General features: G+C 42.6%; 1 protein-coding gene across 3 annotated transcripts in view; it reads left to right on the forward strand.

The window, feature by feature from the left end:
• The first annotated feature begins 1,980 nt into the window (after positions 1–1,980).
• PISD (phosphatidylserine decarboxylase) overlaps positions 1,981–26,396 on the forward strand; it is a 35,681-nt gene continuing 11,265 nt past the window's right edge. The window contains exons 1-3 of one of the 3 annotated variants that reach the window (XM_043559195.1): positions 1,981–2,081; positions 10,769–10,848; positions 14,415–14,590. In XM_043559195.1, coding sequence (XP_043415130.1) covers positions 2,017–2,081; positions 10,769–10,848; positions 14,415–14,590 — 321 coding nt within the window. In that variant the 5' untranslated portion in view covers positions 1,981–2,016. Of the gene's footprint in view, positions 2,082–10,768; positions 10,849–14,414; positions 14,591–26,396 lie in introns of those variants that run through there. The other 2 variants (XM_043559197.1, XM_043559199.1) reach the window with 2 other exon arrangements.

Raw genomic sequence — 26,396 nt, forward strand, 5'->3', positions numbered from 1 at the left:
TGTATCCGTTAACTCCCTAATCTCCCCTCCTCTCAACCTCTTGGGTAACCTCTATTCTACTTTCTGTTTATAAATTTGCCTATTCTAGGTACTTCATGTGGCATCATACAATATTTGCTTCTTTGTGTCTGACTAATTTTACTTACCATAATGTAAAGTTTATATATTTCATTATATGGATATATCACGTTTTGTTTATCCATTCATTTATTAATCTGCTTTCTGGCTCTTGTGATAATGCTGCTATGAATGTTGGTGTACAGTATCTGAGTCTCTGCTTTCAATTCTTTTGAGTATATATATATGGGAGTGAAATTGCTGGATCATATGATAATTCTATGTTTAACTTTTTGAGGAATCACCAAATTGTTTTCCATAGCAGCTGTACCATTTTACCTTATCACCAGCAATGCACAAGGATAATAATTTTTCCACATCCTTACCAACACTTGTTATTTTCCATTTAAAAAAATTATAATAGCCATTCTATTGGATGTGAAGTTGGTATCTTATTGGGGCTTTGATGTGCATTTCCCTAATGACTAGTGATGTTGAGGATCTTATTAGCCATTTGTATAACGTCTTTGGAGAAATATCTGTTCAAGTTTTTTGTCCATTTTTGATTGATCTGAGTCGTTTGTTTTTTATTATTATTTTTTCAAGTTTATTTATTTTGAGAGAGAGAGAGAGAGAGAGAGAGAGAGCACGCACATGGGGGAGGGGCAGAGAGAGAAAGAGAGAGAGAAAGAGAGAGAATCCCAAGCAGGCTCCTTGAAGAGCCTGACGGGGCTCAATCTAACTAACTGTGAGATCATGACTTGAGCTGAAATCAAGAGTCAGACACTTAACCAATTGAGCCACCCAGGCACCATGTTTGTTTTTTATTATCGAGTTTTAGGAGTTCTTTATATATTCTGGATACTAGATGCTTATCAGATAGATACAGGATTTACAAATATTTTCTTGAATTCTGTGGGTTGTCTTTGATTTCTCTTGATAGTGTTCTTTGGTGCACAAAAGTTTTTAATTTTGATGAAGTCCAATTGATTTATTTTGTTGTTGTTGCCTGCGTTTTGGTGTTATATTCAAGAAATCACTGCCGAATCCAATATCATGAAGATTTCCTTTATGTTTTCTTTTAAGAGGTTTATAGTTTTAGTTCTTAAGTTTAGGTCTTCAAATCATTTTGAGTTACTTTTTGTATATGTTATAAGGTAAGGGTCCACTTCATTTGCATGTGGATATTTGTTGTCCTAAATGTGCTTCATTTTGAAACAACCCCGCCCCCTCCTTCTGAGTTACTACTCTCAATTGAATAGTAAAACCAATTGTATACTTCTTTTTTTCTGTCTTTTAAGGCTCATAGAGGGAGGTGTCTCCCCTCCAACAGGAAATCTGATGCCTGTTAGGCTCCATGGAAGGGTTGGTTGTGTTCTAGTTGAGCTTAAATAACCACACAGAAATAACTGCAGGCACCAGGCAATCCATTCCTCTTGTGTCAAATGTCTGAAAGCAACTGTAATTAGCAGAATAGGGGAGGAAAAAGTGGAGGTGTATTTCTCCAGTTTGGGAAAAAAGGAGACAGTGGGCACGCAAAGTGCTCAGAACAGACCCTGGCACTTAGGAAGCGCGGAATAAATGGTAACTGAGCGGTGGACCCTCTTAACTTCCCCGTCTGTAAATAAGGGAATTGGCTAAGTTGATACATTCTCGGACCTTGGGTGATTCATTTTCCAGGCGCACGGGGAAACGGAAGCCAGAGGAAAGAAAGCCTGGCGACTCTGCACCCAGGCCCGGATTTAGCACAGCAGGTAACTACCCACCTGGCTTTGGAGGCGACCCAAGAGCCAGGCTGATGGGGCGGGCAGCGGCCAAGGGGAGGGGCTTACCCGTCTCCGCCCACACCCCACCGTTTTCCTTATTGGCCCCGTGAGCTCTATAACTCGTGACGTCACACGTGTGCGCCACGAGTGTGGAAAAAGGGGCGTGGCACACCGAGGAGGAGGAGGAGACAAGATGGCGACGTCCGTGGGGCCGCGGTGCCTGAGGTTGCTGCGCGGTGTCACGTCGTGGCGGAGCAGGTATAGCTGCTTGGGGAGGTTGCCTCAGGGCCGGAGGCAGCTTAGACCGAACCGGAGTCGGGAGGGAGGAGTCGTTTCCCTATTACGGGCTCGACCTGAGGAGGGGTCAGGTGGAGACGGCGCCATCCACCTTCACCTCAATCAGGTGGGACTCCCGGCGTGTAGGGAGGTCCGGGTTTAGTTAGGGGCTGGCCTGAGCGCTCTCGCTTTGCCTTTTACAGCTAAGTGGAAGTGCAGAAGGGAGAAAAACAAGAAAACCAAACAAAACATATGGTTGCCTGCCCGCCACTAGAGTCGCGGCTGGACTGAACGCTTCTTTCGGGATTTGTGTTCCTGGAAGGGCGACAAGATGTGGGAAGAGCTTTGGACTGGAAGTTGGGGTCTTTACTTTGGATTCTTGGTGTTTGAAGCGAAGAGGTTGGATTCAGTAATCGCAAATAGTCTGTTAAGAAATTAGGTCTTGGTTACTCTGGTTGACTCCCAACTGTTAAGTTCTTAGAGTTGGAAGAGACGTGAGAGGTCATCTAAATCCAGCTGTTTTTGGAATTGTGGAAATCGAGGCCTTGAAAGAGGGAGGGACTTGCTCAGTTTTACTCAGCCAATTAGTAGCAGAGTCCCGACCCCGACCAGGCTACCTCTGTCTCTCACTCAAGGAGCTTTCCCTTAGGCTGTCCACCATGAGGGCATTTATTATCCACAAATAGCTAGGGACCATTTGGACTCTCAGAAAATGGATTAAAATGTGGGTAGCTATGACTCAGAGTCGGCTGCTTGGTGTCATTTCAAAGTGAGAAGGTTTGGAGACGCATAGTGATTTTTGTTTTTCTGGCAGGGTTAATTTTGTCAGCATTGACCAAAACTTGCTCTGTGACCAGAGGTGACCTATCATTGTGATTTGGGGAAGTAAAAGGATACTGGATTTGGACTGAAAGTGAGCAGAAACTGATTGTCCTTACCATCAAAGCTTTACTCTCCTATCATGGACTATTTCAGAAATGGTGTAGTTCTCTCAGGAGGGGGCTCTGCAATGTGTGGTAACAGTTGGGATTTGGAAAGGAGGGTCTCTGCTTTCGATATTAATACCAGATGTGCTGTTTATCCGTCAGCCGTGAATTCACCTAAACTGTGTCATGAGTTAGAATGACTAAAAAATGGCATTCCTAAAATATTTTTTTAAATGAGGAGGAAGATTTACTCGCTCACCATCATTAAGAAAAAGGGTTGGAGGTGGGGAGTCCTACTTTAGTATCAATATAGATAAATGAGATTGGATTTAGGTGCAGTGGTTGGAAAGGATGAGGATTTGGGTACAATAAGAGCTTTTGATTTTCAAAGGTATTATATATTGTTGATAACAAATACCATAACAGCATTTTCATAGGCTTTAAGTAAAGAATGGCTGTGAGACATACAGATGAATACATATTGCAGGGGAGTTTTACAGTTACTGGGTGACGTGTGGCAGGTGATAGAACAAAGAGAAAACAACGTCTTGGGTAATTAAGGGCCATGTTTCCCAAATTTGTTTGATAAAATAATAGGGTAGGTATTTATTAGAAATTGAGATTCCCAGATATATCCTCATCCTGCTGCCAAATTCAGATTTACTAGGTGTAGTAGCTTGGGACTGCAAGTGTCTTAGATGACTCTTAGGTTCAGGCAAGCATACACTGACTCCTTAGTACCTAAGGAGTGGTTGGCTTGTACAAGGCTTTCATTCAGAAATATTGACATTCCTACCACTGCAAACCATAGTGCCAGGGACCATGGGGGAAAGGAACAATGAAGACAGGAATTAAAAGATACAGCATTTGGAATGGGCTTTTTGTTTAAAGAATTTTGCAGTCTAGTAGAAGAGAGAGAAAACATTCAACTAAACACTAACACAAGATAGAATGTGGAATAAGGCCTTCAGGAGGTCTGCCAGTTCATTTTTAGAAAAGCTTCATATGTTCAGAAAGCAGGAGTGATTCTCCCTCTCTCTGCTCCTCCCCCACTCATGCTATGTCTCTGTCTCTCAAGAATGAATAAATGCTAAAAAAATTTTTTTTAAAAAAACGGGGGCGCCTGGGTGGCTCAGTTGGTTAAGCTCCTACTCAGCTCAGGTCATGATCTCATGGTCCGAGAGTTCAAGCCTGCGTCAGGCTCTGAGCTGTCAGCACTCATGCCCTGTCTCTTTCTGTCTCTCAAAAAGGAATAAATGTTAAAAAAAAAAAAAGGGGGGGGGTGGGCAGGGGAGATAGAAGGATTATAGTTAAAATGTCACCACCAGGGATGATGTTAAAAGATTTTAAGTTTACATGACTTTAATTCTATTTTTTTAATTATTATTTTTTTTATTTTGGAGAGAGAAAGAGAGCACATGAGGGATGGGCACAGAGAGAGAGACAGGATCTGAAGCAGGCTCCATGGTCCCAGAGCAGAGCCTGATGTGGGGCTTGAACTCACAAACCATGAGATCATGACCTCAGCTGAAGCTGGATGCTTAATCGACTGAGCCACCCAGGTGCCCCAAAAGTGTTTTTTAACCATGACAATATGGCCATAGACCAGTCAGTGTGGATACTCGTCATAGGCAGTTTTTTTTTTTTTTTAAGTAATCTCTACTCTCACAACGTGGGGCTTAAACTCATGACCCCAAGACCAAGAGTTGCTTGCTCCACTGACTGAGCTAGCCATGGGCCCCTGGTCATAGACAGTTGATATAGCCATTTCAGTTTGTTCATATTCATATGTTCAGCTGAACATAAACTCTGTTACTTTAAAAAATAGTAATAGGGGTGCACCTGGGTGTCTCAGTGGGTTAAGCGTCCAGCTCTTGATTTTGGCCCAGGTCATGCATCTCTTGGTTCGTGAGATTGTCCTCCTGCTGTCAGTGTGAAGCCTGCTTGGGATTCTCTCTCCCCCTCTCTGCCTCTCCCCTGCTCATGCTCGGGCTCCTTCCCTCTTTCTCTCTCTCTCTCAAACATAAATAAACATTTAAAAAGTAGTAATATGTAGCTAGGTGCTGGTTTTTTATGATTGTCTCATGTAGTGTCAATGGGATCCTGTTTTTACAGGTGGGGAAATTGAGGCGTAGAATTAATTGAGTTTCCTAAAGTCACATTGCTAATGAGTGGCAGTAAGTCATGCATTCAGACTTATGTGCTCACTCATGGGCTTTAATCACCTGCTTGCAGCATGCCCACTTGAGTCACCACCTAGAAGAGTCAGCTGATTGAATTTATCCATTCATCCTTCTGGGGTTTAATCTCACCATTGAGATTGGAGTTCAGTGGGAAGGCAGGCAAAGTAAACAAATAGGTGATATATATATACATACATACATACATACATACATACATACATATACATACACACACACACAATCTTTTCATTTCAGGTAGTGAGAAGTGCCATGAAAAAAATAAAGGAAGGTGATTAAAGGGCACATGGTAGTCAGGTAAGACAAACTGAGAAGGGAACATTTCACAGAGAACTGAATGATGAGGGAGTGGGCCACATAGAAGGGTGTGCCCATTAGAACAAACAGCAAATGCAAGGGTGTGGAAAGAGGCAAAGGTGTGGTGAGTACTAGGAGTGGCAACTGGAATGAGTAAGGAGGAGACAGAAAGCAGTAGGATATCTGAGAATCCAGCAAGGACCAAGTACATGGGGTCTGGTCTTTTCTGTTTTGAAAAGGTCACTCTGGCTGTTTTGTGGTGAATAGGATATAGAGGGCCAAGAGTAGAAAGTGGAGAACACACTTTCTCAATCACTTGTTAAGAGAATCAGGTGTCTTGGGTTAGGGTGTGAGTAGTGGTGGCAATGAGAAATAGATACATTTATATACATCTATATATCTTTATATCTATGCATGTGTGTGTATAATTTTTTTTTTACTTTTTTTTTTTTTTTTTTTTTTTTTAGTAATCTCTACACCCAACATGGGGCTCGAATTCATGACCCCGAGAACAAGTCGCATGCTCTTCCAGCTGAGCCAGCCAGGTGCTCCTAGACAGATAAATATATTTTAAAGGTAGAGTCTTCCTGTCTTGCCAGTGGATTGAATGTGGATAATGAGAGAGAAACGTCTTCTATATGAATGAGTCTCAGGGTTTTGACTTGTGTAGCTGTGTAAAGGGTGCCTTTTGCTGAAATGGTATATTATAGTAATGCTGCTATGGTAACAGGTAAACCCCAGCATCTCAGTGACTTAACACAGTGAAAGTTTATGTCTTGGGGCACCTGGGTAGCTCAGTTGGTTAAGCATCTTACTCTTGATTTTGGCTCAGGTCATGATCTCATGGTCTGTGAGTTCAAGCCCCACATGGGGTTTTGTGCTGACAGCATGGAGCCTGCTTGGAATTCTTTCTCCCTCTCTTTCTGCCCCTCCCCTGCTTGCTCTCTGGCTCTCTCTCTCAAAAATAAACGTTTGAAAAAAAAAATCTTAAAAAAAGTTCTCATCACAAGAAAAAAATTTTGTTAACTGTATGGTGACAGATGTTAACCAGACTTATTGTGGTGATCTTTTCACAGTATATATACATATTGATTTATGTTGTACACCTGAAACTAACAATGTTATATGTCGATTATACCTCAGTAAAAAAGAGAGAAAGGGGTCAGTTGTGGCAGATGTTCTGTGAGACTCAAGAAATATGCATTGGTGTTGGCAACCTGGAAGTTGTTAGTGACCTTGACAAGAGGTGACATGGTTGAAACAAAAGCTTGGTTGAGCAGGATTAAGAGAGGGTTAGAGGTGAGGAAGTAGTGCCAGTGAACATAGCTCTTTTTTTTCTTTACTTTTTATTTTAATTCCAGTTAATGTACAATGTTATATTAGTTTCAGATGTACAGTGATTCAACACTTCCATACAACACATGCTGCTCATCATGTGACAAGTGCACTGTTTTTTTTTTCTTTTTAGTTTTTTAAATATTTATTTTTTGAGAGAGGGGGAGGGACAGAGAGGGAGAGAGAGAATCTCAAGCAGGCTCTGCATTGTCAGCACAGCCTGACACGAGGCTCAAATCCACAAACTGTGAGATCATGACCTGAGCTGAAACCAAGAGTCAGATGCTTAACTGACTGAGCCACCCAGGTGCCCCCTCTTTTTTTTTTAAGTTTGCTTATTAATTTTTGAGAGAGAGTATGCGGGTGAGTCGGGAAGGAGCAGAGAGAGAGCAAGAGAGAGGATCCCAAGGATCCCAAACAGAGGATCTCCCAGGGCAGGGCCTGATGTGGGGCTCGAACTCACAGACCTTGGGATCATGAACCAAAATTGAGTTGGACACTCAACCAATTGAGCCACCCAGGTGCTTCATGACAAGTGCACTCCTTAATCCCCATCAACCGTTTAATCTGTCCCCTACATACCTCCCTCTGGTAACAACCAGTTCTCTTAATGTTTTGTTTCTTAAATTCCATATATAAGTGAAATCATTTGTTATTTGTCTTCTTCTGACTTATTTCGCTTAGCATTATACTCTCTCGCTCTGTTCGTGTCATTGTAAATGGGAAGATTTCATTCCCTCTGAGGGCCAAATACTATTCCATTGTATATGTATACCATATATTCTTTAACCATTCATCAATGGACATTTGGTCTGCTTCCATATCTTGGCTATGGTAAATAATGTTACTATAAACATAGGGCTGCATGTATCCCTTTGAATTAGTGTTTTTGTATTCTTTGGGTAAATACCCAGTAGTGTAATTCCTGGATTGTAAATTCTATTTTTAACTTTTTGAGGAACCTCCATACTGTTTTCTACAGTTGCTGTACCAGTTTGCATTCCCACCAGCAGTACAAGACAGTTTTATTTTCTTCACAGCCTTGCCAACACCTGTTGTTTCTTGTGTTTTTGATTTTAGCCATTCTGACAGGTGTGAGGCGATATTGCTTTGTAGTTTTGATTTGCTTGATGATGAGTGATGATGAGTGCCTTTTCACGTGACTGTTAGTCATCGGTATATCTTCTTTGGAGAAACGTCTGCTCCTGTCTTCTGCCCATTTTTATTTGGATTATTGGTTTTTTTGGGTGTTGAGTTTTTAAGTTCTTTAATATTTTTTGGATACTAAACTTTATTGGATATATCATCTTCTTCCATTCCATAGGTTGCCTTTTAGTTTTGTTTCCTTTGCTGTGCAGGTTTTTATTTTGATGTAGTTCCAATAGTTTGTTTTTGCTTTTGTTTCCCTTGCCTCGGGTCCTATCTAGAACCAAGTTGCTATAGCCAATGTCAGAGAAGTTACTGCCTGTGTTCTAGGATTTTTACAGTTGACAGTGCACGTAGCTCTTTTTAAGAGCTTGTTATGAAGGAGAGAAGAAAAGTGGGGTGGAAGCTAGAGAAGGGCCCATGGTAGACAGTGTTTATGTAAGATTGGAGAACATACAGCATTTATCTCAGGATACGAATGATCCAGTTATAAAAGACTAACTAGTGTAATGGGGTATTTGCCAGGCATTTTTTTCCAGGAGCCGGGGTTACAGAGGTGTATGAGAGAACTGAGCTCTGTGTTCTTGGGCAGGCATGCTGAGGTGAAGGCCCATATGCAAGACAAACCACCTGAGTGCTGTGTGTCTGGTTACAGTGGATAGACCATTATCTCCCATTTGTACCTCCCCAGCCAAGGGAAGAAAAGCCTTATTCAGCAGTCTGCAAACATTCTTTTAGTTGGGGGGGTTCAGCATTCATTCTGGAACACAATACAGCAGTGTACAGAACACAACAATGTACCTTTAGTCAGTTTTTACACTTCTTGTTCTAATTCTGTTTGGAAAGCAGGGTTTGAGGCTTTTAGCTTTTGTAGTGGGAGTTTCCAGTCTTAGAGACGAGCATTGTTCACTGCTGAAAGAACATTCATATACTGAAACATACCCTTTGTGTTAATAGCTGTACATCTCTCTGGCCTTAGTGGTGATGATTATCATGATTCCATACTTTTTCTCTATACGAACCTGACTTGCCTGTGGGAGAATCAGATTCTCCCACATATTAGCACCATGCTGTGACGGTGTTTTTAAGTCAATTTCAAGTAAAAGGAAAAAAAAGGTGCCTAAACCTGATCATGTTTGCAGGCTATCTATATAAGACATAACTACTAAATATCCATGAAAATGTATATTATTGTATGAAGGTCATAAATGTAGTTTTATTTTCCATAAAAGTAGCAATGTAGACATTTGTAATAAATTATTACATCTCACATAAAAGGCCTCAGCAGAAAAAGAAGTGCTTACTGACAAGGACTATTTTCTTTATTTTACTATTTTTTTACTAATTACTTTAGATTTCAGGTCAAAATTTGGGGAAACCGAAGTGCTATCTGAATTGACAATGAGATGTGTGCTCTTTGATTAGGGGAAATGAAAATTCACAAATGCTTTCCTTGCTGGCAGTCATTTATTGCCACTGGGAAAATGTCCAGTTTCCTTGGGTGAAGGTGAAAGAGAAACAAACTGAGTCAAAAATAATGTTTTCTTAGGGGCACCTGGGTGGCTCAGTCGGTTAAGCGTCCGACTTCAGCTAGGTCATGATCTCGCGGTTTGGGAGTTCGAGACCCGTGTTGGGCTCTGTGCTGACAGCTCAGAGCCTGGAACCTGCTTCAGATTCTGTGTCTCCCTCTGCCCCTCCCCTGCTCACTCTGTCTATGTCTCTCAATAATAAATAAACATTAAAAAAAAAAAGAAATAATGTTTTCTTAGAGTGGAAAGCTATCCTTGGTAATTTTTTTTCTCAGGAGGCCTGAAACGTGTTCAATCTGTCAGCATAGCTTGACAAAGTAGCAAAGTAGCCACAAAAGATAATCCAGAAATTCTAAATTAATTGAGCTTTCTAGACTTGAAGTAGATTAGAATAGTTACCCATGGTTTGTGTCATTTTTTTTCCAGGACAGATTTTTAAAATTTAAAATGTGTTAGATTCTTTAATGCATAGGGTTAGATGTTTTAAAAACAAATTTTTTTTAATGTTTATTTATTTTTGACACAGAGAGAGAGAGAGAGAGAGAGAGAGAGAGAGAGACAGAGCACGAGTGGGGGAGGGGCAGAGAGAGAGGGAGACACAGAATCCGAAGCAGGCTCCAGGCTCTGAACTGACAGCACAGAGCCCGATGTAGGGCTCGAACTCACGGACCGTGAGATCTTGACCTGAGCCGAAGTCGGATGCCCAACCGACTGAGCCACCTGGCCTCCCCTGGGGGTTAGATGTTTACAAGGCTGTGTAGAGTTCTTTTGTGGTACAGAAACATACGGCTTTGTGGAAGAGTGCTGGCTTTACTGCCTGTTATGATATTATGCTTAATTAAGAAAATAACTTTATTGTGAAATAGTTTCAGAAGTTAAAATAGAATTCCCAAATACTCTTTACCCAGATTCCCCAGATGTCGACTGTATTTGCTTTACTATTCTCCCTCCCTGTCCCCTCTTCAGGTGTATGTGTGTGTGTATATATATATTTTTCCAAAACACTTGAGAGAAAATTACAGATTTGATATTCCTTTACTTTGAACCATTTCAGCCTTTTTCCTACAAGAACATTTTTCTCACACAACCACAGTGGTGGTCAAAACCAGGAAATTAACATTCATATAAGATTGTTAGTGAATCTATAGATTGTATTCAAGTTTTGCCAGTTGCTCCACTAATTTTTTAAAAATTTTAAGGTAAATGTTTAACAGTTCATTTCTGTTTGCTTATAGCCTCCTCCACCGTGAGAACACTGTTCTGAGCCATTTCCTACAGTCCTTAAGGAAGCTGCCTGTCAGAGCCTTTTATACAAGTAAGTAGCAATTCTAGGTAGTGCTGGCCTCTTTGTGCTTCAGTTTGCTTATCAGTATACTGGGATAAACAGGTCTTATTTCATAGGGAAATTATTAGAATTAAATTAAAATTAAATGACCTTATATCTGTGGAGTGCTTAGAGTACCAGGCATATAGTTATTACTGAAGCACTAGTGATTGTGACCTGATCATTTTTACTGGCTGCATAGTATTCCATTGAATGACTGTACCATTTGGTGTTAGACATTTAAATTGTTTCTAGGCTTTTTCTACTATATACTTATTCTTTTCTCCTTAATGTTTATTATTAAGAGAGAGCACGAGCAGGGGAGGGTCAGAGAGTGGGGACAGAGGATCTGAAGTGGGCTTTGCACTAACAGCAATAAGCTGGATGTGGGGCTCGAGCCCACAAACTGTGAGATCGTGACCTGAGCTGAAATCAGATGCTCAACTGACTGAGCCACCCAAGGACCTCTCTACTATATATTTCTGTGGTAATATATCTTTGTGCAGCTTCAGGATAAATTTGTAGAGTTAGACTTGCTGAATCAGAAGATTTATGTGTTTTGCAAGTTGGTATTTAGGCCAAATTGCTCTTCAAAGAGGATTGTTCCACTTTATATGCGTTTGAGTAGGAGGTGCTCGTGAATGTGTCAGTTGCCCACACCCTCATCAAAACTGTGGATTGTGAACTTTTTGATATTGTAAGCAGCCATTTGAACTTGTACAAGAATGTGTCTTGTCTTTACTATTTAGATACCATTTTTTTAAGTTTACTTATTTTGAGAGAGAGAGAGAATGTGTGAGCAGGGGAGGAGCAGAGAGAGGGAGGGAGGGAGGGAGGGAGGGAGGGAGAGAGGGAGAGAGAGAGAGAGAGAGAGAGAGAGAGAGAGAGAATCCTAAGCAGGCTCTGTGCTGTTAGTGCAGAGCCTGATGTGGGGCTCCATCTCACAAACTGTGAGATTATGACCTGAGCCAAAATTGAGAGTTGGGTGTTTAACCAGCTGAGCCACCCAGGCACCACCTAGATATCCTTTTTATTCTATCATATCAGAAGCCATTTTGAACTGTCCAGTGAGAATATCTTGGGGATAAAATGAGATGGTTGATGAGAGCGAAAGCAAAACATTTATTTATTTATTTATTTATTTATTTATTTATTTATTTATTTATTTATTTATAATGTTTGTTTATTTTTGAGAAAGAGAGACAGAGTGTGAGCAGGAAAGGGATAAAGAGAGAGACATAGAATCCAAGCAGGCTTCAGGCCCCGAGCTGTCAGCACAGAGCCTGATGTGGGGCTTGAACTCACAGACCATGAGGTCATGACCTGAGCTGAAGTCAGCCACTCAACCAACTAAGTCACTCAGGCGCTCCTATTTATTTAAAAAAAAAGTTTTTTTTAAGTTTATTTATGTATTTTGAGAGAGAGAGAGAGAGTGTGTGTGCGAGCGCAGAAGCGGGAGAAGGGCAGAGGTGCCCCTCCACTATTTAACTTTAGAACATTTTCATTCCCTCCTCACTGTGCCTCAACACCCCCCCCGACCCCGCCCCAAACCTGCAGTCCCTTGCAGCCACTAATCTACTTTATGTCTCTGTAGTATGTTTCCTATACTGGACGGTTCATGTGAAAGAAATTCTACAGTATGCAGCTTTTTGTGGCTGGCTTCTTTCATGTATTGTTTTCAAGGTTCATGTTATATCATGTGTCAATATTTCATTCCTTTTTTATTATCAAATAATATTCTATTATATGGATATACCTCATTTTGTTTATTCATTCACCAATTGAAGGCCATTTGGATTGTTTCTGTTTTTTGGCTGGTGTTGGACATTCTTGCACAAATTTTTGTGTAGATGTATCTTTCTTTTCTCTCAGGAATATCCCTAAGAACAGAATTGCTGGGTCGTATGGTAATTTTATGTTTAACATTTTGAGGAACTGACAAACTCTTTTTCAAAGTGGCTGCCCCACTTTATAAAATCCCACCAGCAGTGTACGGGGGTTCAAGTTTCTCCACATCCTTGCCAATACTGAGTTGTCTTTTTTTTTTTTTTTAAACTAAAAATTTTTTTTGAGAGAGAGGGTGCACGAGAGGGGCAGAGGGAGAGGAAGAGAGAGCATCCCAAGCAGCCTCCGCGCTGGGCTTGATCTCACAACCCTGACATCATGACCTGAGCCAAAATCAAGGGTCAGGCACTTAACCGACTAAGCCACCCAGGTGCCCCTGAATTGTCTTTGATTATAACCATCCTAGTGGGTGTGAAGTTGTAGCTCAGTTTGGTTTTGATTTGCATTTCCCTGATCACTAATGATGTTGTATTGGTTTGTTACAGCTGTTGTAACAAAGTACCACAAACTGAGTGGCTTACACAGTAGTAGAAAACTTACTCAAGTTCTGAGACTAGAGGTTTGAGATCAAGGTGTCACAGGATTGCTTCCTTCTGATGGTCATGAGAGAGAATCTGTTCCATGCCTCGTGTCTAGCTTCTAATGGTTTGCCGGTGGTCTTTGGCTTGTAGAAGCATCATCCTGGTCTCTGCCTTCATCTTCACATAGCATTCTCCCTATAAGCGTGTCTGTCTCCAGATTTTACCTTTTTATAAGGACACCAGTCATATTGGATTATGGCCCACCATGATGACCTTATTTCATCTTGTTTACCTCTCTAGGGACCCTGTATCCAAGTAAAGTCACATTCTGGGGTACTGGGAATTAGGACTCAGCATACGAATTTTGGGGGGACACAGTTCAACCCATAATAAGATGTTTAGCATCTTTTCATGTGCTTATTGTGTCATATGTATATCTTCTTTGGAGAAATGTTTATTCAAATCCTTTGTACATTTTTTAATTGGGTTGTCTTTTTTATTATCAAATTGTAAGAATTTATGAGAGTTTGCATTGTAGTATACTAGTGTCCAGTCAGAATTGGGTCTGGATTGTAAAAGTAAGGTCAGAGAGTGCTGGATGAGAAGTGATACCTGACTCCCAGTTGTGGACCTGGTGGTGTCTTGCCAGGCAACTTTGATTAGTTTTGTTTCTTGATCTCTTTTGTGATTCAGTGTTTTCATGTTAAATTCTCTGGCTATGGTGGCAGTTGAGGTGCATTGTAGTTTCACAGGAAAGATGCTTGTCCCTTACTTTTTGGTAAGATTTGGAGACAGAAGGGTCTTACTAGTGACTCAAGGTTGCACCTGCTTATCATACCCCTTTAGGGTCCTGTAACCTTAGTGAAGGCTTTTTTTTTTTTTTAAATGTTTTTATTTATTTTTGAGAGAGAGAGAGACAGAGTACGAATGGGGGAGGGACAGAGAGAGAGGGAGACACAGAATTGGAAGCAGGCTCCAGGCTCTGAGCTGTCAGCACAGAGTCCGAACCCACAAACTGTGAGGTCATGACCTGAGCCAAAGTCAGGTGCTTAACTGACTGAGCCACCCAGGCACCCCTACTGAAGGCTTCTAAGATGCGTGACTTTTCCTGGGCCTCCTTTTGGTGCTGTTTGCATGACTCATCCCTGTCCCTTCTCCCAGTCTCAGAATTTTCTATTTTTTTGTTAACAGATGCCAGAAGAGTCCACACTGCCCCGGCTCGAACCTTGTTCCTGCTGCGCCCCCTGCCCATTCTGTTGGTGACAGGCAGCGGGTATGCAGGTTACCGGCAGTATGAGAAGTACAGGGAGCGAGAGCTGGAGAAGCTGGGCTTGGAGATTCCACCCAAACTTGCTGGTCCCTGGGAGGTAGGACTAAGGTGCAGTCACCGTGAATTCTCATTTAACACAACTATCTGACACTTTTTAAATTGCCCCAAAGTTGAAATGTTTGAAAAAGTGCAATGTTCTTTTTTGGAGCTCATGTCTCCAGTGGGTTTTTGGCCAGACACAGACATTATACCTTTGGTGTCATGTTGGGCTTCCCTTCTGTGTCCACACTTACTCCTAATCTCCCAACAGCTCTGAGGAGAAATTCATTACCTGCTGTTGAAATCCTCAGAGTTCATGCCCTTCTCTGAGGATAAGCTGAAACAGTTGGACTTTTGGGATGTGGATAAGTTCTCTCCAGGAACCAGACTGAAATAATAAAATTTCCTTTATTTTTATTGCTCAAAATGCTTCCCCGACAATAGGACCTTTCAGTAGGGGCAGGCTTCAATGTTGTTGAACCATGAATGATGTACAATAGAACTGTCTTATTCATCTGTGCTCCAGTGGCCCAGAATGATTGGTAACTTAGAGTAGACAGTCAGTAAATTTGGAACTGAGTATTAAGATGCAAGCTTAAAAATGTCTTCTCAGCCATAATTTAGCAAATAAAAAATCTGAAATATTAGTAGAGCCAGTGGGTAAAAGCGGGGGTGGGGGGGGGTGAGAGTAGGGACTTTATGGTATTTAGATGATGCTCTTGGGTTTCCTCATGAGCCGTTCCCTATCAGTAATCCAGCTCTGCTGAATCCACTGACCAAGGCATGTGGGTCTTAAAGGCGAGTTCCAGCCATGTTCCTCAGTAGCTGTGTGAACGTGAACATGTCACTTGCTATTTGGTTCTCTGTGTGACAATGTCATAAACAACTATAAAATAGGTTGGATTGGAACCCAACTGAGATTTCTTCCAGCTCTAGCATAGTTTATCTAGGAATATTTGTTGGCATTGGCGTTACATGCTACATTATAGGCTTCCTCCTAAAATCCTGTTTTGAATTTTGGTTTTGACCCTCTTCCTCCAGTAGAATCTAGTGTAAAGATTTCACCTGATTTCCACCAGTCCTATAAAACTGTGACTTATTCAGCTGGTCATACAGATCCAGATGTGGCTGTTACCCAAGGAGATACCTGCTTGCCCGTGTGTCTGTCCTTTTTCTGGCCTATTCATACACCTTGGGCTTCATAATAGCCTATCTCAGACCAAGAAAAAAAAAAGGCTTTCTGTTTTCTGGTAGTATATGACAAAGTCCTTTTGGCGAAGGGTAATTGTGTAGTATGTGAGTCACACTTTGAAATTTTGCTGTACTCTATTTCCCATGACATTGATGGTTTCCTCTGTAAACGTACCTTCTTGTTTAGGCTGATACTTGTAAGACTGGGATCAATGACCCCACTCAAGATGGTTTCTCTCTGACCCCAAGCATTTGTCAGGCTGAGTCACCCTGCGATGAGCTCGAGACCCATTTCAAAGGTCTTCCAAGAGAATCTACATTTGGAAGAAATCTGTGACTTCTAAAATCATAAAAGACTAATGTCAATCGTATTTTTTAGCATTCACCATTTGTATAATTGGAACTACTGCCATATGTGAGTCAATGTCTGAAAGATGACCGTTTGTAAAGAGGACAGGGTTGATTGGCTTATAAGTTCTAGGGCCTGGACAGTAACAGAATACTGGATCAGAGTGGCTCAGTGCTGCACAAGGTCTGAAGCCCCTATTGGTTCAGAGCTGGGTTTAAGTTAGATACTGTTAGATTCTTTTGACTGAGTAAAATGGCCATAGGACTGCTGGATTTACAGGCAGGACTCCAGCATTTCACTTTATGAAAGGGAAATGGTCTGGACTCTGACCAGATATTGTAGGATTTCCGGAGAGGCAGCAGGTCGTGAGAAGGGAGAGTGCTGACTAGGAGTCATGGGCTGGATCCTAGTCCTACCCCTGCCCCACCTAATCCCTGTCATCTCATGAAAAATGAGAGTACCCCAATCTGGTCAATCATCAGAATTGTTGGGGAGCTTTAAAACTATGAATTCTTTGTTCTTATCTCTGGGGATTTAGAAAGTTTGAGCAAGACTCAAGATCTTTGTTTTTAAAAAGCCCCTTTGAGGATTCTGATGATAATGTAGGAACCATGGGCAGATGAGCTGTAAGGTTCCCTTCAGGGCTCTGTTTTTAAGTGGCAAATGAAAATTTCTGTGGGTGATTTTGCTGGAATATAATCTCTTCATATCCTTGGGTCAAGTCAGGCATCTCCAGAGCTTAAGAGAAGACAGGCTGGTAGTTAGGCTGAGATGAGCTCCTGGGGTCAGTGGCACAGTTGAGGTGACTGGGTGATTTTGTTTTACCAATAGCATTTTCTGGATTTCCAGGAGATAGACATGGGTCTAGGGGCAATGTAGCCTTCCCCACACATGAAGCAGTCCTGCTAGCTCCTGTTGGTCAGTGTGCCAGCAGGAAGCTTTTGTTCCCCTTTCCCATCCTGTAAGTTTCTCTTGTGTTGAAGAAATATCTGGGCATCCCTCTCTATCAAAACTTTAAAATATTTTAAAAATGTTTGTTTTGGGGCTCCTGGGTGGCTCAGTTGGTTAAGCGTCTGACTTCAGCTCAGGTCATGATCTCACAGTTCGTCAGTTCAAGCCCTGCATTGGGCTCTGTGCTGACAGCTCAGAGCCTGGAGCCTGCTTCAGATTCTGTGTCTTCCTCTCTCTTTGCTCCTCCCCAACTCACACTCTGTCTCTCTCAACAATAAATAAACATTAAAAAAAAAAAGTAAAAAAAAATTAAAATGTTTGTTTTTCGGAGAGAGAGAACAAGAAAGATAATGCGTGCATGAGCAGGGAAGGGGCAGAGAGAGAGAAATCCCAAACAGGCTCCACACTGACAGTGTAGAGCCCTGTGAGGGGCTCAAACTCATGAACCTGTGAGATCATGACCTGAGCCAAGATCAGGGGTTGGACGCTCAACTGACTGAGCCATCCAAATACCCCAAAACTTTTGTAATTTGGTAATTTTTTATTTTTTAAGTAAGTTCTGTGCCCAACATGGGGCTTGAACTCATGACCCCAAGATCCAGAGTCACATGCTCTAGGGGTGCTAGGGTGACTCAGTTGGTTGAGTGTCTGACTTTGGCTCAGGTCATGATCTTGCAGTTGTGGGTTCGAGCCCTCCATCAGGCTTGCTGCTGTCAGCCTGTCAGCTCGAAGCTGGCCTTGGATCCTCTGTTCCCCTCTCTCTCTGCCCCTCCCTTGCTTGTGCTCTCTCTCAAAAAATAAATCAAAAAAAAAAAAAAAGAATCACAAGCTCTACTGGCAGAGCCAGCCAGGTACCCCCCTGTATCAAAACTCTTAAGAGCATGTTTGTAATGCTTTAGGTTGAATAGCACCTCACAGTTTTTCTTTCTTTCTGTTTTTAAAGTTTATTTATTTTGAGAGTGAGAGAGCACACCGTGTGCGTGTGTGCATGCATGAGCAGGGGAGGGGCAGAAAGAGGAGGAGAGAGGGAATCTCAAGCAGGCTCTACAATAAGCATGGAGCCCAATGTGGGGATCCATGCCATGACCGTGAAATCACGACCTCAGCTGATGTCAAGAGTCAGACACTCAACTGACTGAGACACCCACGTACCCCAGCACCTCACATTTTTTCTGAATCCATTTATTTATAACAGCTCACTGAGATGGCAAAGGCCGGTGTTAGAGCCATTTTACAAAAAGACCATTTGGTAGCAGAGTAGGTTCTAGAACAGAGATCTTTCGATGCCCAATCCCATACTCTTTAAAACAATACCATGTTGCCAATAAAAGGTGCTGTTAGTACAGAATTTAGACAGTGATAGCAAGAGATGGAGGTGAGCTTTAACCTGCCCACTGGGGCTTGCTGTGTACTCAAGGTACCTCCATTTTGTGAGGGCTCCGCCTGTTTAAATTATGAGGTGAATTGAGTATACTGACTTGAAAAGTTGTCTGTAGTTACATAGGTGAGAATTCATATTATGCCACCCATCCCCCATCATATTACTCTTGAAGAATTTATATACATATCTTTTCTTTATTTCAGTTCTTCCTGTCCACCCCCCTGCCCTTTCCCCTCCCTAACAGTATAGAAGAAACCATTGCTCCAAAATGTGTGCCATCTCACTCACTGCAAGCTCTACTCTGGGGTGCGGGGAGAGGGCATGGCTCTTGCAGAGGGGAGGTGGGTGTTGGATGTGATTTAAGGAGACTTGAACTCAGCTGTGGGTCTTGAGTGTGTTTCATTTTCATGTGTTCTGTTTTTCACATTTAAGAAAATGTTTCTAGCCTCTTTGCCTGCTCTGAGAGTCCTATTCTTTTCATGGTAGGAGAAGAAGCACATGTAGTTGGCTGAGTAGAAATGAAACCTGTGTGTTTGTTTTATGTGATTAAGGGAATTCTGCAACTAGCAGCAAAGTAAGTAGCCTGTTGAGACCAAATAATTTGGTCATTTACCTGCTTGTAAAGGTAAATGTTCATTTTTTTAAAAATCAGAAAACATTACAAAATATGAAAATGAAAACAGTAGTGACCCACGATCCCATAATGCACAGGAAACCACAGTTCACATTTTGGGGAACTTAGCCCTTCCGGGCTTTTAGATGTTTAGGAATATGTATTTTAATTTTAATTTTTAAAAAATGTTTATTTATTCTAAGGGTGGGGGCAGAGAGAGGGAAATAGAGAATCCCAAGCAGGCTCTGCACCACCATCACAGAGCCCGATGTGGGACTCGAGCTCACTAACTGAGAGATTATGACCTGAGCTGAAATCAAGAATTGGATGCTCAACTGACTGAACCACCCAGGCACCCGAGTTAATTTTTAATGAGATAGTTTAAAAAATTTTTTAAGTTTATTTATTTCGAGAGAGTACATGAGTAGGGGAGGGGCAGGGAGGGGGAGGGAGAGAGAGAGAAAGAGAAAGAGAAAGAATCCCAAGCAGGCCCCACACCATCAGTTCAGAGCCTGACATGGGGCTTGAACTCACAAACTGTGAGATCATGACCTGAGCCAAAGTTGGACATTTAACCAATTGAGCCATCCAGGAGCCCCGAAATGTTTAAAATTTTTTAAATAAAACATGATTATATAAAAATTCAAATACTACCAAAGGGTTTACATAAAAATATCTTCCATTTTCTGCCCCATCTACTAATCCCATCCCTACTCTCCAGAAGCATGCAAGCTTTTTTTTTTTTTTAAATTTGAGATAGAGTTCGAGAGAGTGCACGGGGGAGGGGCAGAGAATGGAGACACAGAATCGGAAGCAGGCTCCAGGCTCTGAGCTGTGAGCACCAAACATGGGGCTCGAACTCACGAGCTGTGAGATCACGACCTGAGCCAAAGTCAGACGCTTAACTGACTGGGCCACCCAGGCGCCCCTAAGCATGCAAGCTTTTTTAACGTTACTGTATCTTTCCAGAATGTCTCTCCCTACTTACATATATTTTGGCTACTCAAAGGTGACTTAATTTTTTTCTGTTTAATTGAGAAATAATCAACATACATCACTTATGTAAGTTTAAGGTATACAGCATGATGGTTTGATTTACATATATTGTGAAATGATTGCCAGAATAACAGCTAACATCCATCATCTCTATAGAAAACATTTTTAAAAAAGAAAAAAGGAAAAAGGAAAACATTTTTTCCTGTGATGAGAACTCTTAGGATTAATTCTCTTTACTTTCCTATGTGATGTACAGCAGTGTTAGCTATAGGCATCATTTTGTATATTACATCCCTAGTCCTTATCTCTCTTATAACTGGAAGTTTATACCTTTTGACCTTCTTCTAATTCCCTGTCTCCCTCTGCTCCACCCCCTATAGTCTGATCCCTTTTCCTCTTGAGTTTGGTTTTTCTTTTTTTTTTTTTCCCTTTTATTCATTTTTTTAGATTCCACTTATATATAAGTGAGATCATGCAGTATTTGTCTTTCTCTGGCTCACTTAATGAACTTAGCATAATGCCTTCAGGGTTCATCCATGTTGTTGCAGGTGGTAGGATTTCTTCATTTTTTTTCTGGCTGAAAAAGATTCCAGTGTATGTATGTATGATGTATGTACGTACACACACACAGACATACATATACACCACAACTTGTTTATCCGTTGGATACTAGGTTGTTTCCATGTCTTGGCCATTGTGAATAATGCTGCCATGATGATTTCATTTTTAAGTCACTTTTACTCATGTATTGTCATTTACTTGCAATAAAACATACCCTTTTTAAGTATACAGTTCATTGTTGCTTTTTTATTTTTATTTTTAAAAATTTTTTAACGTTTATTCATTCTTGAGAGAGATACAGAGTGTGAGCAGGGTAGGGGCGGAGAGAGAGACATACACAGAATCGGAAGCAGGCTCCAGGCCCTGAGCCGTCAGCACAGAGCCTGACGCGGGGCTTGAACTCACGAGCGGTGAGATCATGACCTGAGCTGAAGTCGGACGCTCAACCGACTGAACCGCCCAGGCGCCCCCTCTTTTATTTTTTATTAAAAATTTTTTTTGAATGTTTTTATTTTATTTTATTGAGATAGAGACAGAGCACGAATGGGGGAGGGGCAGAGAGAGAGGGAGAGAGAATCTGAAGCAGGCTCCAAGCTCTGAGCTGTCAGCACAGAGCCCGATGTGGGGCTTGAATTCCCGGACCATGAGATCATGTCCTGAGCTGAAGTCCGATAATTAACCGACTGAGGCCCCCCAGGTGCCCCTATATATCTTCTTTGAAGGAATGTCTATTCAAGACCTTTGTCCATTTTACATTGGGTGGTTTGTTTTTTGTTGTTGGGTTGCAGGAGTTCTTTATATATTCTGGATACTAGACCCTTACCAGATACATGTATTTGCAAATACTCTATTCTGTGGATTGTATTTTCACTCTCTTGATAACATGTTTTGATACACAAAAATTTTTAATTTTGATTAAGTCTAGTTTATCTATTTTTACCTTTATTGCTTATGTTTTTGTTGTCCTATCCAAGAAGTCATTCTGAATCCAGTATTGTGAAGATTCTCTTCTAAGAAAAATTAGGCCTTTCTCTCTCTCTCTTTTTTTTTTTTTTAAGAAAAATTGTAGGTCTTCTGTTTAGGTTTTTGGTACATTTTGTGCTACTTTGAGGATGCGCTTGGCCTTAGAGCAGGAGCCGAGAGTTGAGGAGCTGCTTTCAGGAGTTTCTTCTCAGGAACCCATGATGTCATGGACAAGTTCTGGGTTTGTGGTCAAACTGCCTGTTCAGTTAGGCTGCTCAAGGCCTGGTGTTTGGCCTTAGAAAGGAGGGTGCTTGACACCGGCATCTCTCTGTAGAGAACTGGCTTTGCATGAATAGCACTGGGGATAGAAGACAACCAGGTGTGCCTGCAGCTGTCACATGTTCTGGGTTTGTGTGGCAGTTGTGATTCCAGATATGCTGTCCTTGTGTCCTCATTGTCCTTTTGTCCTCATTGTCAAAAAGGGAACCAAAACCTTCATAGGCATTTCTTAACAAGAGGGGTCGAAGTGTGTCGCATCTGTAAACCTAAAGTGTACAGTGCACACCTGTGCAGCATAGTGACTCCAAGGCTTCCTGTGAACACCTAGGTGATTTTCCATGCAGGATGACATCTGGTGGCAGACTCCTTTGGTCTCTGGCATTTCCAGGGTGTCCTTTTTTTCTTGACTGCTGGACCTGAGAACAGAGATGCATCTGGTAGGAAAGCTGGCCTGCTGGAAATGGTGGACTCTTTGGGGAGGAAGCAGTCCTCCTGTCTCTCTTCCTGCCAGCCTCCAGAGGTGATCCACAGACAGAGGTGGGCCTATGACTGCAGAGCAAGTGGGGATTGGCAGCTGGCCTTTCTTATCAGGTGCAAAGGGCTCTCACTTGAACACCTGCACCTAACCTGGAGGCACCCAGCCTGGAGCCAGGCACTTCGGGTGCTGAACATACCTGGCTGAGTGGACAGCATATAAAAAGTTCAGCCCTGAGTCCCTCCATGTGAAGCAGCAGCAGCGGGTGCTGAGAACAGGCCTGACTTGTTCTGCCTCACCTATCAGCAGGAGATGCTCTGTATGTGGAATCTGGTCTTGGGTTTTTCCCCCCCACCCAGTAATAGAATTTAGGGAATTTTCTGTGGTTTGAAGCAAACTTCCAACTCTTAAATTGTGAATAGAGTAGAAAAGTCAAGAGAATAGAGTTACACACCTCTTGATTGAACAGTTAATGTTTTATTATACCTGCTTTATCTTCGTGTGTATATATATCTTTTATTCTCTGAATCATTTGAAAGTATGTTGCAGTCATTACAAAACTTCACCTCTAAAAACTTTAGTATGCATCTGAGTATAACAACTTGGTTTTGTTGTTCGTTTTTGGCCTAGCCATGGGGTCCTGTGGCAAGGTGTGAGGTGTTCAGGGACCAGTGGCGTAGACAGTAGGCCTCAGTCAAGAGCAGCTGGGCCCACATCCATGTTCATTCCCTGCATTAGCAATGCTTTATTTCCAGCCTCAGTTTAGAACTTAAAAAATGTATGGTGCAACATTCCAATTCATTAAAAGGAATGTGGGAGGACAGATCAGCCTGTGCCCACATATCACCCTATGTCCTTTTTCCTGCCCACCCGCCTGGAGCTCCATTTGCCTGCATTCAGCATACCCCTCTGTGCTGTGGTGCCTATGACGCTGGACAGTATTGAACATGTTCTGCACTTTTTTTTACAACTTTATATAGTTACTATAGCTTTCTTCTTCTTATCTGTAAACAGGCTACTATAAACTCCCTCATAAGGTTGTTAAATGAGAATGATGTACGTGTAAATACCTTGCTCTATGCTGGCAGGGTGTAGAAAGTCAGTAAATACAGGCACACTTCATTTTATTGTGCTTTTGCTTTATTGTGCTTTGAAGGTAATTGCATTTTTTTGTTTTTTATTTTATTTTATTTTTTACAAATTGAAGGTTGGTGACAACCTTGCATCTAGTGAGTCTGTCAGCACCATTTTTCTAACAGTGTTTACTCACTTTGTGTCTCTGTGTCATATTTTGGTAATTCTCGCAGTATTTCAACGTTTTCATTATTCTGTTTGTTATGGTGATCTGTGATTAGTGACTACGACTTGCTGAAAGCTCAGATGATGGTTAACATTTTTTAGCAATAAAGTGTGTTTTAATTACATACATTGCTTTTTTTAAAAAGGTTTTTTAAAAAAGTTTTATTTTGAGAGAGCATGAGCGGGGAAAGGGCACTGGGAAATAAAAAAAATTCATTTGACTTGCATTTTTTAAAAGTTTATTTCTTTAGAGAGAGAGAGAATGCGCAGGTAGGGACAGAGAGAGAGAGGTGGGGGGAGAGAGAGAACCCCAAGCAGGCTCCCTATTACTTGTGCAGAGCACGATGTGGGGCTCAAGTTCAAGGACCGTGAGATAATGACCTGAGCTGAAATCAAGAGTTGGATGCTTAACTGATTGAACCCCCCCAGGCATACTGCTTTATTGCAATATTTGCTTTATTGCAGTATGCTGGAACCAAACCAGCAATATCTTTGAGGTATGCCTGTACTGTTTTACTTCCTACTTAATAGGTGTTAGGAAAGGTGGATGTTAAAGTGAGCAGTCAAGTTGGCAGGGAAGTAGATCCCACTTGTCTGCTCAGGTGTCGTTTACTAACTGCCCAGCTCTATCCTCAGAGAATCTTGGGCTCATTCAAGGTCAAGAGGGCGTCTCAGGGGCCTCAGGGCCCCTATCTGGGAGGAACTGTGGCGGCCACACCCCCAGGTCACTCAGGCTGTGCTTTGCCTCTTCCCTGCTTGCCCCAGCCCAGGGACAACGCTGAGTGGTGTGTGGAAGAGCTGAGGACTGCCTGAAGAAGATGAGGAACAAGATAAAGCTGAGCTCTGGGTCTGGAAGGAGTACAGGGTGGCTGACTCAGAAACCTTTAGGGCCCTGTGTGGAGCTTTCTGCCAGGCTGTTCTGCCACAAATCACGGTTTCCTTTATTGTGCTGCAGACCACCCCTGCTCCGTGCCCCCTCCTCCAGGAGCTGCTGGTGGGATTGCTGAGAAACGCTGGCAAATGCAAGGGGGTAGGGCTGGGAGAAGGTTTCAGATGAAGAAATAGCCTGAGGGCACGTTTGTGAGGCTGCTAACCTGCCCGTGGCTTCTTGCACCAGCCACCAGCCACCAGCCCTGAGACACCAGCCATCACTGGTCTTCCTCAGGAGGCTTCTGCCAGCCCTCAGGGAATGAGAATTAGCAGAAAGCACCTGCCACCCCTGCCCTACTGCTACCTTCATCCCCTTGTACAGTAGTGCATGAAATTCACTAGGCAGGGAACTACAGTGGCATGAGTGACGTGGGACACCTGTCCACGGGTGCTGGAGGCCAAGAGGCCTGGGGCCTGCAGAGCCTTGCGGTGGCTCTAGGTGGCACTCCCACCCAGGGGAGTACCAACAAGGTAGGAGGACCCAGTGTGGCTGGAAGGGACCTCGTTCAGGGTGGGAACATAAACTTTTGTTTTTCCCAGAAATCATTTGTTAACCATTATCTGGAATCTAGAAGGCATTTCCTTACTGAAACATACGTGGTGGAAGTCAGGTTAGAAGGCTAATCTCAGGACAGACCTGTGGGCTGGTTTATGAGTTTTCTAAACACCAGTCTTCCTGAGAGGCTTAAAATGATTACAAAGGAACCCTGGTAGACCTGGAGTGTCCCTGTTGTTCATTTTACTGGGAGAGCATTGGTGTTTCAGAGGCTGCTCAGCAAATGAGAACCTGGGCTTTTGTTTTCCTCCCCTAAGTGTAACTTGGACAAGGCCTGGTCTGGAAGTACTGGAGGCTTTGGGGAAGTCAGAATGGTCCTCCAGGATCTTTCTGGTTCTGGAATTTAGTGTTGCCAGGATTCTGTTATCTTCCTGTGCTTTCACTACTTTTTATCCCATTTCACGGTGTGTTTGCTTAGAGCTCTGGGGTGAGAAGGGGTCTTAAGTCTCACTGAGACTCAGAGAATGCTGTGGGCCTAGGCTGGGAGACTGCAAGGTGCAGCCCTTGTGCTGGAACCTGAGCCCTAGAGGGCTGGAACTCTACATAGTGCACCCCTGCTGCCCTATTCCTGCTGTGCATTGAAAGTATCCAGCATTATGGAAGTCCACAAGGAGGGACCCTGCCCGTCTTCTGCCCCTATCCCCGCTGTGGCATCCCAGGTCTGTAGCTTGTCACAGAGCACTTGCAGAGTGGATCCAGATGAGAACAGGTGTTTGGGGCTTTGTATGCCACCATGTCCTGCTCCAGGCTGCCTGGGCTCAGCTGCCCATCTCTTTGAAAGCCTAAAGGCTCGCTCTTCCTGTTCCAAATGTTGCTTTAGAAATCAAATTCTCAGGGCGCCTGGGTGGCTTATTCGGTTGAGTGATTTCAGCTCGGGTACTATCTCACGGTTTGTGAGTTTGAGCCCCACATCAGGCTTGTTGCCTTTGGATCCTCTGTCCCTCTCTCTCTGACCCTCCCCGACTCATGCCTGCTCGCTCTCAAAAATAAATAGATATTAAAAAAAAAATTAAATTTTCAGTGATCAGAAGGAGCTAGGGTTGTACCCTTGTTCAGTGGCCTAGAGCATGAAGACAGCCTTCTGAGGCAGTCTGACCGCTGAATTTCACCGTTTGTTTTTTTGGGCTTTTTTGGTGTTTCCCGTTCACTCTATCTCACCTAGAAAATGTCTCTTCATCCTATGTGGAGCGAGTGCTTGCAGGCATGGGGTGTAAGGTGCTGACCCCACCCCCACCCCCACCCCCACCCCCCCACCCCCTGGCTGGGCCCTGCCATCTACTGGGGTAGAAGGACACTGCATGAATCACTTCACAGCCTGGG

This window comes from Prionailurus bengalensis, chromosome D3 (assembly GCF_016509475.1).
Source record: "Prionailurus bengalensis isolate Pbe53 chromosome D3, Fcat_Pben_1.1_paternal_pri, whole genome shotgun sequence".
Lineage (NCBI taxonomy): Eukaryota > Metazoa > Chordata > Mammalia > Carnivora > Felidae > Prionailurus > Prionailurus bengalensis.